The 12619-nt window shown below is 54.3% G+C and overlaps 1 protein-coding gene across 2 annotated transcripts in view; it reads left to right on the top strand.

The window, feature by feature from the left end:
• Window positions 1–12619, top strand: part of LOC309543714 (serine/threonine-protein phosphatase 2A 56 kDa regulatory subunit delta isoform-like) — a 69920-nt gene that overhangs the window by 26783 nt on the left and 30518 nt on the right. For both annotated transcript variants that reach the window (XM_082276165.1, XM_082276164.1), the window contains exons 3-8: window positions 3989–4160; window positions 5142–5344; window positions 5416–5526; window positions 5898–5990; window positions 8193–8323; window positions 9800–9859. In XM_082276165.1, coding sequence (XP_082132291.1) covers window positions 3989–4160; window positions 5142–5344; window positions 5416–5526; window positions 5898–5990; window positions 8193–8323; window positions 9800–9859 — 770 coding nt within the window. The remainder of the gene's footprint in view (window positions 1–3988; window positions 4161–5141; window positions 5345–5415; window positions 5527–5897; window positions 5991–8192; window positions 8324–9799; window positions 9860–12619) is intronic.

Raw genomic sequence — 12619 nt, 5'->3', positions numbered from 1 at the left:
TGGGGGCCCCTCCTGGAGACCGCATGGCGCACCATGGGGGCCGCCATTTTACTGTAGTTTCGCTCTGCATCAATGTAAAAATTTTCCCATTGAAATGCATGGGCAGCCATGTTTTGGTAGTTCCCCCCCCCCCCCCCATAGGAATGCATGGGGCGGCCATTTTCTTGGAGTCCACGATCGCTGGGCAGCAGGGAGAAGCTAGGGTGACTCTAGCACATGACCCAGGTGTTTCCTGTTCCGGTGTCAGATCGTTTTTTCTCTCTGCACAGAACGTTTCTATATCTCTCCATATCGTTTTGGTGGTATGTTACTGGTGTCCCTCACTCACCCTGCTGCAGGCTGTGCTAGGCTGGGACTTGTGGTGCAGCAGTGCGGATCGCGTTTTTTACAGTATTATTCTTAAAGTGACATTGTTTTGTTTTGTATTAGGTAAATATGGAGTCCCAGGACAAAATCTCACCCACTGACCCCCTCAGTGCGGTTGCGGGACCCTCCTTTCCCGCCATTTGCGTGTGACCGCAGGCTCAATAATGAAATCGGTCTTTGTGATCACTCTGGTGTCAGACCATTACAGAATGGTCGAAGTTGCTAAAAGGTGACTTTGAAACGGAGCAGCTCTCGCCAGGGCCTAATAGAGCTAACGGACCAAATGGTCCAAGCCCTTGTGTGTATATATGTGATGCGTCAGTGGATGCGGCTCCACTGGTAGCCAGAGTGTCGGCGGTGGGGGTTGTGACGGTGGCGGGTATCAGACCCCTGGCCTTCTCATCCACCTCGTGACCAAAGACCAAGCAATCTCACACCCTGCCGTCATTTGCGTAACAATGCCACTCTCATCTGCACCCGGCACACAGATTGTCCAGCTTGCGGGACCACAATCTAGATGCCAGCAGACTGAGAGCGATTGTCACCGAGCTAATTAAACAATTAACCCTTTCTCTGCCACCACCTCTACGTTCTAATGAGCCTAGAGGACACTCGTGATTTTACAAATATCAATTATGACTTTAGAATAACCGTCTGTAACACACACTGTCACCTCAGACAAGAATGTTTCAGATAGGTTAGTCTAAACAGTAGCGCGCTTTCAGGAGACAGGCTCTTTTTGGTCAGTTTGCGTTTAAGAGCTTAGAGACAAAGTTAACACTTTTCAAAATAAGGTTTAATTATAAGAAAGGTGAAGATTGGTGCAGATAAAAATATTTACAGAAAAATGGGTTACAAAGAAATAGAGACACAATACAGCAATTTAGAAATATGAGAATAAAGAATGAAAATACTTGCATTAAAACGGTCCTGGTATTACCTTAGTTTCAGAAGCTGAACAGGTATGATCGGTTCCCCTTGAGCAATGTTATTGCTTGGATGGTAGGATGAGAACTGACTCTCTATCAGTTCCTGTCCTTTTTCTCTGACCCCCCCAGGGGGTGTCACCAGAAGTACTTGGCCAATAGGCTCTGAGTCTATGGGCGGTTTCCCTGGATCTCACATATGCTAAGACACATCCCGTTTAGACAGAGTATTAAAATAACTCATATCTGGAAATATGTGACGGTTACATGCTTGAAACTGCCATTGGATTGTACGATATTTAATCTATTTTCTACAGACACTAAACACGGGTTATTTCAGAATAACCTCTGACCTGTAAGGCATCTGATCGCTAGCTTGTCTTTGCTAGGCATGAAGGTGTTCATGTTTGATCTTAATTCGATCGGTATTTTATCTGGCATTCAAATATCTACTTTCTAGAGACATATCTTGCTTGTGTATGAAATTATGAAGTTTGGGGTTAGCTGAGTCCTAGATCTAGGAGCCATATGCTGTGGTCAGATTACCAATTAACTCTAAGGACGAGGAGACGGAATGGCTGGCGGTCAGTCTACTTGTGTATATTAAAGGTGTGAAAAGTGTATAAGTGAAGACTGTATTAGTGGGCGGCGACGGTCAGAGGACCTAAGAGAAAAATAATTTTAGTCAAATAAAATCAAATGTGTTTATTTCATTTGTAATGCAGAGAAAGGAATTTTACGGTAAGATTTTACAAAAATTCAGTTTTTTCACCTAAAATACAACTAAAACAATTGCAGATGAACAAAATGGGACTGAAACAATAATGGCATTTTAGTCAAAAGACTATAAAATGAAATCAAAATTTGATGCCAAAATTAACACTGGGCAATGCTGTTTTTTCCGGCATTGGGGGACGGGAGGTCGGCGCCGTGTTCCGGCATTGGGGGACGGGAGGTCAGCACCTTGTTCCAGCAATGGGGGACGGGAGGTCAGTGCCATGTTCTGGATTTGGGGACGGGAGGTCAGCGCCATGTTCCGGCATTGGAGGACGGGAGGTCAGCACCTTGTTCAGCAATGGGGGATGGGAGGTCAGCGCCGTGTTCCGGCTTTGGGGACAGGAGGTCAGCGCCGTGTTCCGGATTTGGGGAGGGGAGGTCAGCGCCGTGTTCCAGCAATGGGGGACGGGAGGTCAGCGGCGTGTTCCGGCAATGAAGGACGGGAGGTCAGCGCTGTGTTCCGGCTTTGGGGACGGGAGGTCAGTTCCGTGTTCTGGATGTGGGGACGGGAGGTCAGTGCCGTGTTCTGGCATTGGAGGACGGGAGGTCAGCGCCGTGCTCTGGCAATGGGGGACGGGATGTCAGCGCCATGTTCCGGCAATGGGGGACAGGAGGTCAGCGCTATGTTTTCCGGCAATGGGGGACGAGAGGATGGCGCACTTTTTTTCCGGGTTTGGGGACAGGATGGAAGTGCTGTGTTCTGGCATGGTGTTCCGGCATTGGGGATGGGTCTTCCTGTTCTGCTCCTAAAACAAACAATAGTTGAACTTGCATGAATGAAAGCAAAGCTTCTTGTGATTGGCTGAGGTGGAGATTGTTCTGTCCTATGTCTGCCTCAGCCAATCCAAGGAAGGCTTTGTCTATCTGGCTGTGGCAGGGAAGGCCGTCCTCTAGATTTGGTATGTCTGGGATGGCACACAGCTGAGAGCTAGATTTCCCAGCATCCTCTGGGATGGCACACAGCTGAGAGCTAGATTTCCCGGCATCCTCCATAACGGCACACAGCTGAAAGCTAGATTTCCCGGCATCCTCCATGACGGCACACACCTGAGAGCTAGATTTCCCGGCATCCTCCATGACGGCACACACCTGAGAGCTAGATTTCCCAGCATCCTCCATGACGGCACACAGCTGAGAGCTAGATTTCTCAGCATCCTCCGGGAGGGCACACAGCTGAGAGCTAGATTTCCCAGCATCCTCCATGACGGCACACAGCTGAGAGCTAGATTTCCCAGCATCCTCCATGACGGCACACAGCTGAGAGCTAGATTTCCCAGCATCCTCCATGATGGCACACAGCTGAGAGCTAGATTTCCCAGCATCCTCTGGGACGGCACACAGCTGAGAGCTAGATTTCCCAGCATCCTCCATGATGACACACACCTGAGAGCTAGATTTCCCAGCATCCTCTGGGACGGCACACAGCTGAGAGCTAGATTTCCCGGCATCCTCCATAACGGGACACAGCTGAGAGCTAGATTTCCCAGCATCCTCCATGATGGCACACACCTGAGAGCTAGATTTCCCAGCATCCTCCGGGAGGGCACACAGCTGAGATTCTGTTATGTTGTTGTCCTGGAAGATGATTGGAAATTGTGTTACTTGGTAACAATGAACCCTGTTAAGTTTTGGATGGGATGGGGGAAAGGTTGGGATTTCCTCAATGATGGCACAGTCTGTAATAAGAATAAAATGCTGCCTGTGTCCCCATGAGGGAGATGTAACCTCCCTGTCCTGTCCCGATAATGGTGGGTACAACAGGAAGTAGGAGGAAAGCTGCTCTGGGAATTCTTCCAGAATTTTAACCCTTTGAACTCTGACTGGAGTGGGACTTTCACTGTAGAGTTTCATTTATTTTGATTTTACCTTTTTTATAGTGGAAGTCCGATGTGCGTAATGTTGGATCTGTCTTCATCCAGGTACAACCAGGAATGAACAAACGGCCCAGCCCCAGCGCTCCTCCTCCAACCCAGCTCAACAAGATCCAATATGGCGGTGGTGGTCAGGTGGTGAAGAGGGAACGCAGACAGAGTTCTTCCAGATTCAGCCTCAGTAAGAATAGAGAGCTCCATAAACTGCCCCCCCTGAAAGGTGAGACATTCTCTACTATTGTACGGTCATATGTGCTTCTGCCAGGTGTTCTCAGTATTCGGGTCCATCCAATGTCATGATAGCACTTTTAGCCAACGTGGAGCTACAGTGGATATGGTGGAGAGTCATCCTATCCAATGGTGAGTTCTGCAGTACCCATAATACATCATGTCTGGCCCCAAGGAAACTCTGCTCCCACGTCGCGTCCAGCCCCCGAGGAAATGCTGCTCCCACGTCGCGTCCGGCCCCTGAGGAAACGCTGCTCCCACGTCGTGTCCGGCCCCCGAGAAAACGCTGCTCCCACGTCGCGTCCGGCCCCCGAGGAAACTCTGCTCCCATGTCGTGTCCGGCCCCCGAGAAAACGCTGCTCCCACGTCGTGTCCGGCCCCCGAGAAAACGCTGCTCCCATGTCGCGTCCGGCCCCCGAGAAAACGCTGCTCCCACGTCGCGTCCGGCCCCTGAGGAAACACTGCTCCCACGTCGCGTCCGGCCCCCCGAGGAAACTCTGCTCCCACGTCGCGTCCGGCCCCTGAGGAAACGCTGCTCTCACGTCGCGTCCGGCCCCCCCGAGGAAACTCTGCTCCCACGTCACGTCCGGCCCCCCGAGGAAACTCTACTCCCACGTCGTGTCTGGCCCCCAAGCAAATGCTGCTCCCATGTCGCGTCCGGCCCCTGAGGAAACGCTGCTCCCACGTCGCGTCCAGCCCCCGAGGAAACGCTGCTCCCACGTCGCGTCCGGCCCCCGAGAAAACGCTGCTCCCATGTCGCGTCCGGCCCCCGAGAAAACGCTGCTCCCACGTCGCGTCCGGCCCCCAAGCAAACTCTGCTCCCACGTCTTGTCCGACCCCCAAGGAAACGCTGCTGTGTGCACGGTCCCTGTGTATGTGCGGTCTCTGTGTGTGCGGGGTCTTCAGGACTGTAGTAAAGACTCTGTTCTCCCCCTCGGGGTGGTAATAACGCAGCTGCTGATCTCCCCTGCAGAGTGTCCCCCCGGAGAGGAGCAGGAGGTCCTGTTTGTGGAGAAGATCCGGCAGTGCTGCGTTCTCTTTGATTTTGTCTCGGATCCGCTGAGTGACTTGAAGTACAAGGAGGTGAAGAGAGCGGCTCTCACCGAGATGGTGGAGTACATCACACACAGCCGGGATGTGCTGACAGACAGCATTTATCCGGAGGCGGTACAAATGGTGAGGCTCCGCCCTCTCACTTTGGCAGTCAGTATTTATCTCCAGGTCCGTAATGACGTGTTTTCTTTCAGTTCTCGGTGAATCTGTTCAGGCCTCTCCCTCCCTCCTCCAATCCCAGCGGAGCCGAGTTCGATCCAGAGGAGGACGAGCCCACCTTGGAGGCTGCCTGGCCGCACTTACAGGTAGAGGCTTCATATTGTATTGGCAGCTCCAGGAATCTCCACGTTGTCTTATGATGGTGATGTGGATGAGAAATCTCACAGATGAAGGTGTAGTTCTGGGGCACGGAGGTGACATAGCAGGGTTCTGTGTGATGTAATCTATGGGGGAGGGGCTCAGGAACATTGTTATGTGTGATGTAATCTATGGGGGAGGGACTCAGAAACAGGGTTATGTGTGATGTAATCTATGGGGGAGGGGCTTGGCTGGTTCCAGTTTTAGGGGCGGCGCTTTATAGTTGTGAGTTGATGTCATATGGGGGAGTGCCTTTCAGGATTATTCGGGTGGGGGTGGGGCAGTTGTCATCTTATTGCGGTTTCTTTTCTTCCTCCAGCTGGTTTATGAGTTTTTCCTCCGATTTCTGGAGTCTCCGGATTTCCAACCCAACATAGCGAAGAAATACATCGACCAGAAATTTGTCATGTCGGTAAGGTGTGTGTGTGTGTGTGTGGGAGGGGTTGACCTATGCGTGTGTGTACAGCAGAGTGGGTGTCACTGCCTGCGTTTTTTGTCTGTGTGGCGGTGTGGGCGTCGCTGTGCCTGTGTAGCAGGGTGGGTATGGCGGTGTGGGCGTCGCTGTGTCTGTGTAGCAGGGTGGGTATGGCGGTGTGGGCGTCGCTGTGTCTGTGTAGCAGGGTGGGTATGGCGGTGTGGGCGTCGCTGTGTCTGTGTAGCAGGGTGGGTATGGCGGTGTGGGCGTCGCTGTGTCTATGTAGCAGGGTGGGTATGGCGGTGTGGGCGTCGCTGTGTCTGTGTAGCAGGGTGGGTATGGCGGTGTGGGCGTCGCTGTGTCTATGTAGCAGGGTGGGTATGGCGGTGTGGGCGTCGCTGTGTCTGTGTAGCAGGGTGGGTATGGCGGTGTGGGCGTCGCTGTGCCTGTGTAGCAGGGTGGGTATGGCGGTGTGGGCGTCGCTGTGTCTGTGTAGCAGGGTGGGTATGGCGGTGTGGGCGTCGCTGTGTCTGTGTAGCAGGGTGGGTATGGCGGTGTGGGCGTCGCTGTGTCTGTGTAGCAGGGTGGGTATGGCGGTGTGGGCGTCGCTGTGTCTGTGTAGCAGGGTGGGTATGGCGGTGTGGGCGTCGCTGTGCCTGTGTAGCAGGGTGGGTATGGCGGTGTGGGCGTCGCTGTGTCTGTGTAGCAGGGTGGGTATGGCGGTGTGGGCGTCGCTGTGTCTGTGTAGCAGGGTGGGTATGGCGGTGTGGGCGTCGCTGTGTCTGTGTAGCAGGGTGGGTATGGCGGTGTGGGCGTCGCTGTGTCTGTGTAGCAGGGTGGGTATGGCGGTGTGGGCGTCGCTGTGTCTGTGTAGCAGGGTGGGTATGGCGGTGTGGGCGTCGCTGTGTCTGTGTAGCAGGGTGGGTATGGCGGTGTGGGCGTCGCTGTGTCTGTGTAGCAGGGTGGGTATGGCGGTGTGGGCGTCGCTGTGTCTGTGTAGCAGGGTGGGTATGGCGGTGTGGGCGTCGCTGTGTCTGTGTAGCAGGGTGGGTATGGCGGTGTGGGCGTCGCTGTGTCTGTGTAGCAGGGTGGGTATGGCGGTGTGGGCGTCGCTGTGCCTGTGTAGCAGGGTGGGTATGGCGGTGTGGGCGTCGCTGTGTATGTAGCAGGGTGGGTATGGCGGTGTGGGCGTCGCTGTGTCTGTGTAGCAGGGTGGGTATGGCGGTGTGGGCGTCGCTGTGTCTGTGTAGCAGGGTGGGTATGGCGGTGTGGGCGTCGCTGTGCCTGTGTAGCAGGGTGGGTATGGCGGTGTGGGCGTCGCTGTGTCTGTGTGGCGGGGCGGGCTTCGCCATGGCTGGGTGGGCGTCTCTGTGGCTGAGTGGGAGTCGCCCTGTCTTTGGGGCAGGCGCCACCGTGTCTGTGAGATAAGGTGGGTGTCGCTGTATGATTTTTTGGTAAGGAGGGGTATAAATGTGTGTGGAATAATGTTGGTGGCCGGGTGGGTGTCACCTGTCTGTGGGTGGGGGATGGGTGTCGCTGTGTCTGTGGGGCGGAGCGGACGTCGCTGTCAGTGGGGCGGGCGTTGCCATGTCTGTGTGGCGGGATAGGCATCGCCGTGGCTGGGGTGGGATCGCTGAGTCTGTGTGACCGAGGAGGGGGGGTCACTGTGTTTTTTCTATGGGGGTGAGGCAGGCGTCGCTATGTGATTGTTCATGGGGGGGGGGGAGGAGGTATAAATGTGTGTGGAATAATGTTGGTGGCAGGGTGGGTGTCGCCCTGTCTGTGGGTGGGGGGATGGGTGTCGCCCTGTCTGTGGGTGGGGGATGGGTGTCACTGTGGGTGGGGGATGGGTGTCGCTGTGGGTGGGGGATGGGTGTCGCCCTGTCTGTGGGTGGGGGGATGGGTGTCGCTGTGGGTGGGGGATGGGTGTCGCCCTGTCTGTGGGTGGGGGGATGGGTGTCGCCCTGTCTGTGGGTGGGGGGTGGGTGTCGCTCTGTCTGTGGGTGGGGGGTGGGTGTCGCCCTGTCTGTGGGTGGGGGATGGGTGTCACTGTGGGTGGGGGATGGGTGTCGCTGTGGGTGGGGGATGGGTGTCGCCCTGTCTGTGGGTGGGGGATGGGTGTCGCTGTGGGTGGGGGATGGGTGTCGCCCTGTCTGTGGGTGGGAGGTATAAATGTGTGGAATGTCGTTATTCCCGCAGCTCCTGGATCTGTTTGATAGTGAAGATCCTCGGGAACGGGATTTCCTGAAGACGATTCTGCACCGGATTTATGGGAAGTTTTTGGGGCTCCGGGCGTTCATCCGACGACACATCAACAACATCTTCTACAGGTGAGTCAAATATTCCTTCCACTCCACCATTGGAAGGTAATCATTGGGGGAGGGGAAGGTAATCATTGGGGGAGGGGAAGGTAATCACTGGGGGGAGGGGAAGGTAATCACTGGGGGGAGGGGAAGGTAATCACTGGGGGGAGGGGAAGGTAATCACTGGGGGGAGGGGAAGGTAGTGTTATGTCATTGGAAGGTAATCACTGGGGGGAGGGGAAGGCAGTGTTATGTCATTGGAAGGTAATCACTGGGGGAGGGGAAGGTAATCATTGGGGGAGGGGAAGGTAATCACTGGGGGGAGGGGAAGGTAATCACTGGGGGGAGGGGAAGGTAATCACTGGGGGGAGGGGAAGGTAATCACTGGGGGGAGGGGAAGGTAGTGTTATGTCATTGGAAGGTAATCACTGGGGGGAGGGGAAGGCAGTGTTATGTCATTGGAAGGTAATCACTGGGGGAGGGGAAGGTAATCACTGGGGGGAGGGGAAGGCAGTGTTATGTCATTGGAAGGTAATCACTGGGGGGAGGGGAAGGTAATCACTGGGGGAGGGGAAGGTAGTGTTATGTCATTGGAAGGTAATCACTGGGGGGAGGGGAAGGTAATCACTGGGGGGAGGGGAAGGCAGTGTTATGTCATTGGAAGGTAATCACTGGGGGGAGGGGAAGGTAATCACTGGGGGGAGGGGAAGGCAGTGTTATGTCATTGGAAGGTAATCACTGGGGGGAGGGGAAGGTAATCACTGGGGGGAGGGGAAGGCAGTGTTATGTCATTGGAAGGTAATCACTGGGGGGAGGGGAAGGTAATCACTGGGGGGAGGGGAAGGCAGTGTTATGTCATTGGAAGGTAATCACTGGGGGGAGGGGAAGGCAGTGTTATGTCATTGGAAGGTAATCACTGGGGGGAGGGGAAGGTAATCACTGGGGGGAGGGGAAGGCAGTGTTATGTCATTGGAAGGTAATCACTGGGGGGAGGGGAAGGTAATCACTGGGGGGAGGGGGAGGTAGTGTTATGTCATTGGAAGGTAATCACTGGGGGGAGGGGAAGGTAATCACTGGGGGGAGGGGAAGGCAGTGTTATGTCATTGGAAGGTAATCACTGGGGGGAGGGGAAGGTAATCACTGGGGGGAGGGGAAGGTAGTGTTATGTCATTGGAAGGTAATCACTGGGGGGAGGGGAAGGTAATCACTGGGGGGAGGGGAAGGCAGTGTTATGTCATTGGAAGGTAATCACTGGGGGGAGGGGAAGGTAATCACTGGGGGGAGGGGGAAGGTAATCACTGGGGGGAGGGGGGAGGGGGAAGGAAGTGTTATGCCATCAGTGGGGTCTGGTAGTCAGCGGGGGAGGGGGACTCTGACATTACTGGAGAATGTAATTGGACAGTTGCCCATCGGGGAGGCGTGGTCTGTATTCCCCAGCAAGTGGTGGCATTGGAGGCATTGGTTGTAAAATGGGGCGGGGCTTTTATCTGTTTTTATCTCCAGGTTTATATATGAGACCGAACATCACAATGGAATCGCTGAACTGCTGGAAATACTCGGCAGGTAAGAACCACTGACACAGAACAATAAGAATCATGTGACTGATGTTGCTCCACCTACTACAATCTACTATCAATCCTTTAGGCTCCTCCCCACAGGGGCCTTCCCCCCCCCCCCCCCCTCCCCCAGATCATCATTTCTGAAACCTTGGTCAGGATTTATTTTATTTTTAGGTCTGTCATTCTTCCACTCACTTCCTGTTCCTGTGACACCAAGACATGATGTGAGAATTGGGGTCACTGAGGCAGGAAGTCCTAACCGACCCTCTACTTTCAGAATGACATTATTGAAGGATCCCCACAATACCCCATCCCCCACCACCACACACAATATGAAGAAATAAATGGCGCTGTTGGAAGGTCAGTACCAACAATTCCAGCAATCACATGCAGCCCAACAAGGACCATTGAAGCTGCCAATTTCATCACCCCGGGACTGGAAAACCTGGCCGAAAATGTATGGAGGAGAAGGCCTGAGTATTCCGAGCAATGTGAGGACCGCTGCACATGCAGGATCAGAAGTCATAGAGGTGTGACAGGCCAGAGTGGTGAAAGATCTGAGAGGTCATGTAGGAGAAATTGAGCAGTCCGAGGTCAGGTGAGAGGTCATAAAGGCGAGAGAGATCAGAGAGGTCCGAGGTTAGGTGAGAGGTCCGAGAGGTGAGAGACCAGAGAAGTGAGAGGTCCGAGAGGTGAGAGACCAGAGAAGTGAGAGGTCCGAGAGGTGAGTGATCAGAGAGGTCTAAGGTCAGGGAGATGGGCGAGGAGAGAGGTCAGGTGAGAGATCAAAGAGGTGAGAAGTCCGAGGTCAGGTGAGAGACCAGAGCGGCGATAGAGATCAGAGAGGTCTGAGGTCAGGTGATAGATCAGAGAGGCGAGAGAAATCAGGAAGGTCCAAGGTCAGGTGAGAGACCAGAGAGGTGAGAGAGATCAGAGAGGTCCAAGGTAAGGTGAGAGATCAGAGAGGTCCAAGGTCAGGTGAGAGATCAGATAGGCAAGAGAGGTCCGAGATCAGGTAAGAGATTAGAGATCAGGGAGGTCTGCGGTCAGGTGATAGCTCAGAGTGGTGCGAGAGCTCAGAGTGGTGAGAGATCAGAGAAGTCTGAGGTCAGATGAGAGATCAGAGAGGTTAGAAATTAGAGAGGCGATAGAGAGGTCCAGGGTCAGGTGAGAGATCAGAGAGGTCTGAGGTGGGAGAGATCAGAGAGGTCTGAGGTGGGAGAGATCAGAGAGGCAAAAGATCAGATCGGTGAGAGAGGTCCAAGGTGAGGTAAGAGATGAGAGATCAGGGAGGTCTGAGGTCAGGTAAAATTTGAGAGATCAGGGAGGTCTGAGGTCAGGTAAGAGATGAGAAATCAGAGAGGTGAGAGAGATGAGGGAGGTCAGGTAAAATTTGAGAGATCAGAGAGGTCCAAGATCAGGTGAGATTTGAGAGATCAGGGAAGTTTGAGGTTGTGAGAGAGATCACATCGGTAAGAGGTGAGAGAGATCAGAGAGGTGAAAGATCAGATAGGTGAAAGATCAGAGAGGTCCGAGGTCAGGTAAAATTTGAGAGATCAGGGAGGTTTGAGGTTAAGAGAGATATCAGAACGGTGAGCGATGAGGCGAGAGAGATCAGAGTGGTCTGAGGTCAGGTAAGAGATGAGAGATCAGGGAGGTCTTGGGTCACATGAGAGAGATCAGAGAGGCACGAGGTCAGGTGAGATTTTAGGGATCAGGGAGGTCTGAGGTCAAGAGAGAGATCAGAGGTAAAAGATCAGAGAGGTCCGATGTCAGGTGAGAGTCCAGAGAGGTTAGAGAGATGAGCGAGGTGAGAGATCAGAGAGGGGAGTGGGGAGAGAGAGAGATGAGAGATGTCCGAGAGGTGTGCTCATCCAGGTATCCATGTACCGGAATATCTCAGGAAAGAAGACCTCGAACTGGTGTGAAGACCTTTGTGAATACTGTTGGGACCACAAAGGAATAGTGTTTGTCAGTGATGGCAAAGCCTAAAAAGCGTGTCTCTCCCGGGGACGCACGTCCGAGTCTCTCCCGGGGACGCACGTCCGAGTCTCTCCCGGGGACGCACGTCCGAGTCTCTCCCGGGGACGCACGTCCGAGTCTCTCCCGGGGACGCACGTCCGAGTCTCTCCCGGGGACGCACGTCCGAGTCTCTCCCGGGGACGCACGTCCGAGTCTCTCCCGGGGACGAACGTCCGAGTCTCTCCCGGGGACGCACGTCCGAGTCTCTCCCTGGGACGCACGTCCGAGTCTCTCCCTGGGACGCACGTCCGAGTCTCTCCCTGGGACGCACGTCCGAGTCTCTCCCTGGGACGCACGTCCGAGTCTCTCCCGGGGACGAACGTCCGAGTCTCTCCCTGGGACGCACGTCCGAGTCTCTCCCTGGGACGCACGTCCGAGTCTCTCCCGGGGACGCACGTCCGAGTCTCTCCCGGGGACGCACGTCCGAGTCTCCGAGTCAGATGCAGAGTCCGTGCTGGGTTGTCACAGTGAGCGCATTGGGGGTAATGAAATAGGGAAAACTGGAGAGACTTCGGGATTGCAGAAATACAGGAGAAGAAATCTCTTCCAAATCAAGCAAACGAATATTGAAGAAGGGAAGAGACCTCCATTCTAAGGACACTGAGCGGGTGTGTGGTGGCAGGGGCTACAGCCTCAAGGTAACTGGCCTTTAGTTTTCTATGTGCCTAGTGTACATTTCTCCTGTAGGTGGCAGTATAACTCTAGGTTTTTACTATCTAGCTGTGTTCCTCAATGGCCCCCA

The sequence above is a fragment of the Pelophylax lessonae genome (assembly GCF_965119305.1).
Source record: "Pelophylax lessonae genome assembly, contig: HAP1_SCAFFOLD_327, whole genome shotgun sequence".
Lineage (NCBI taxonomy): Eukaryota > Metazoa > Chordata > Amphibia > Anura > Ranidae > Pelophylax > Pelophylax lessonae.
Note: the sequence above shows the minus strand (reverse complement) of the source record. Positions and strands in the feature narration are given on the sequence as shown.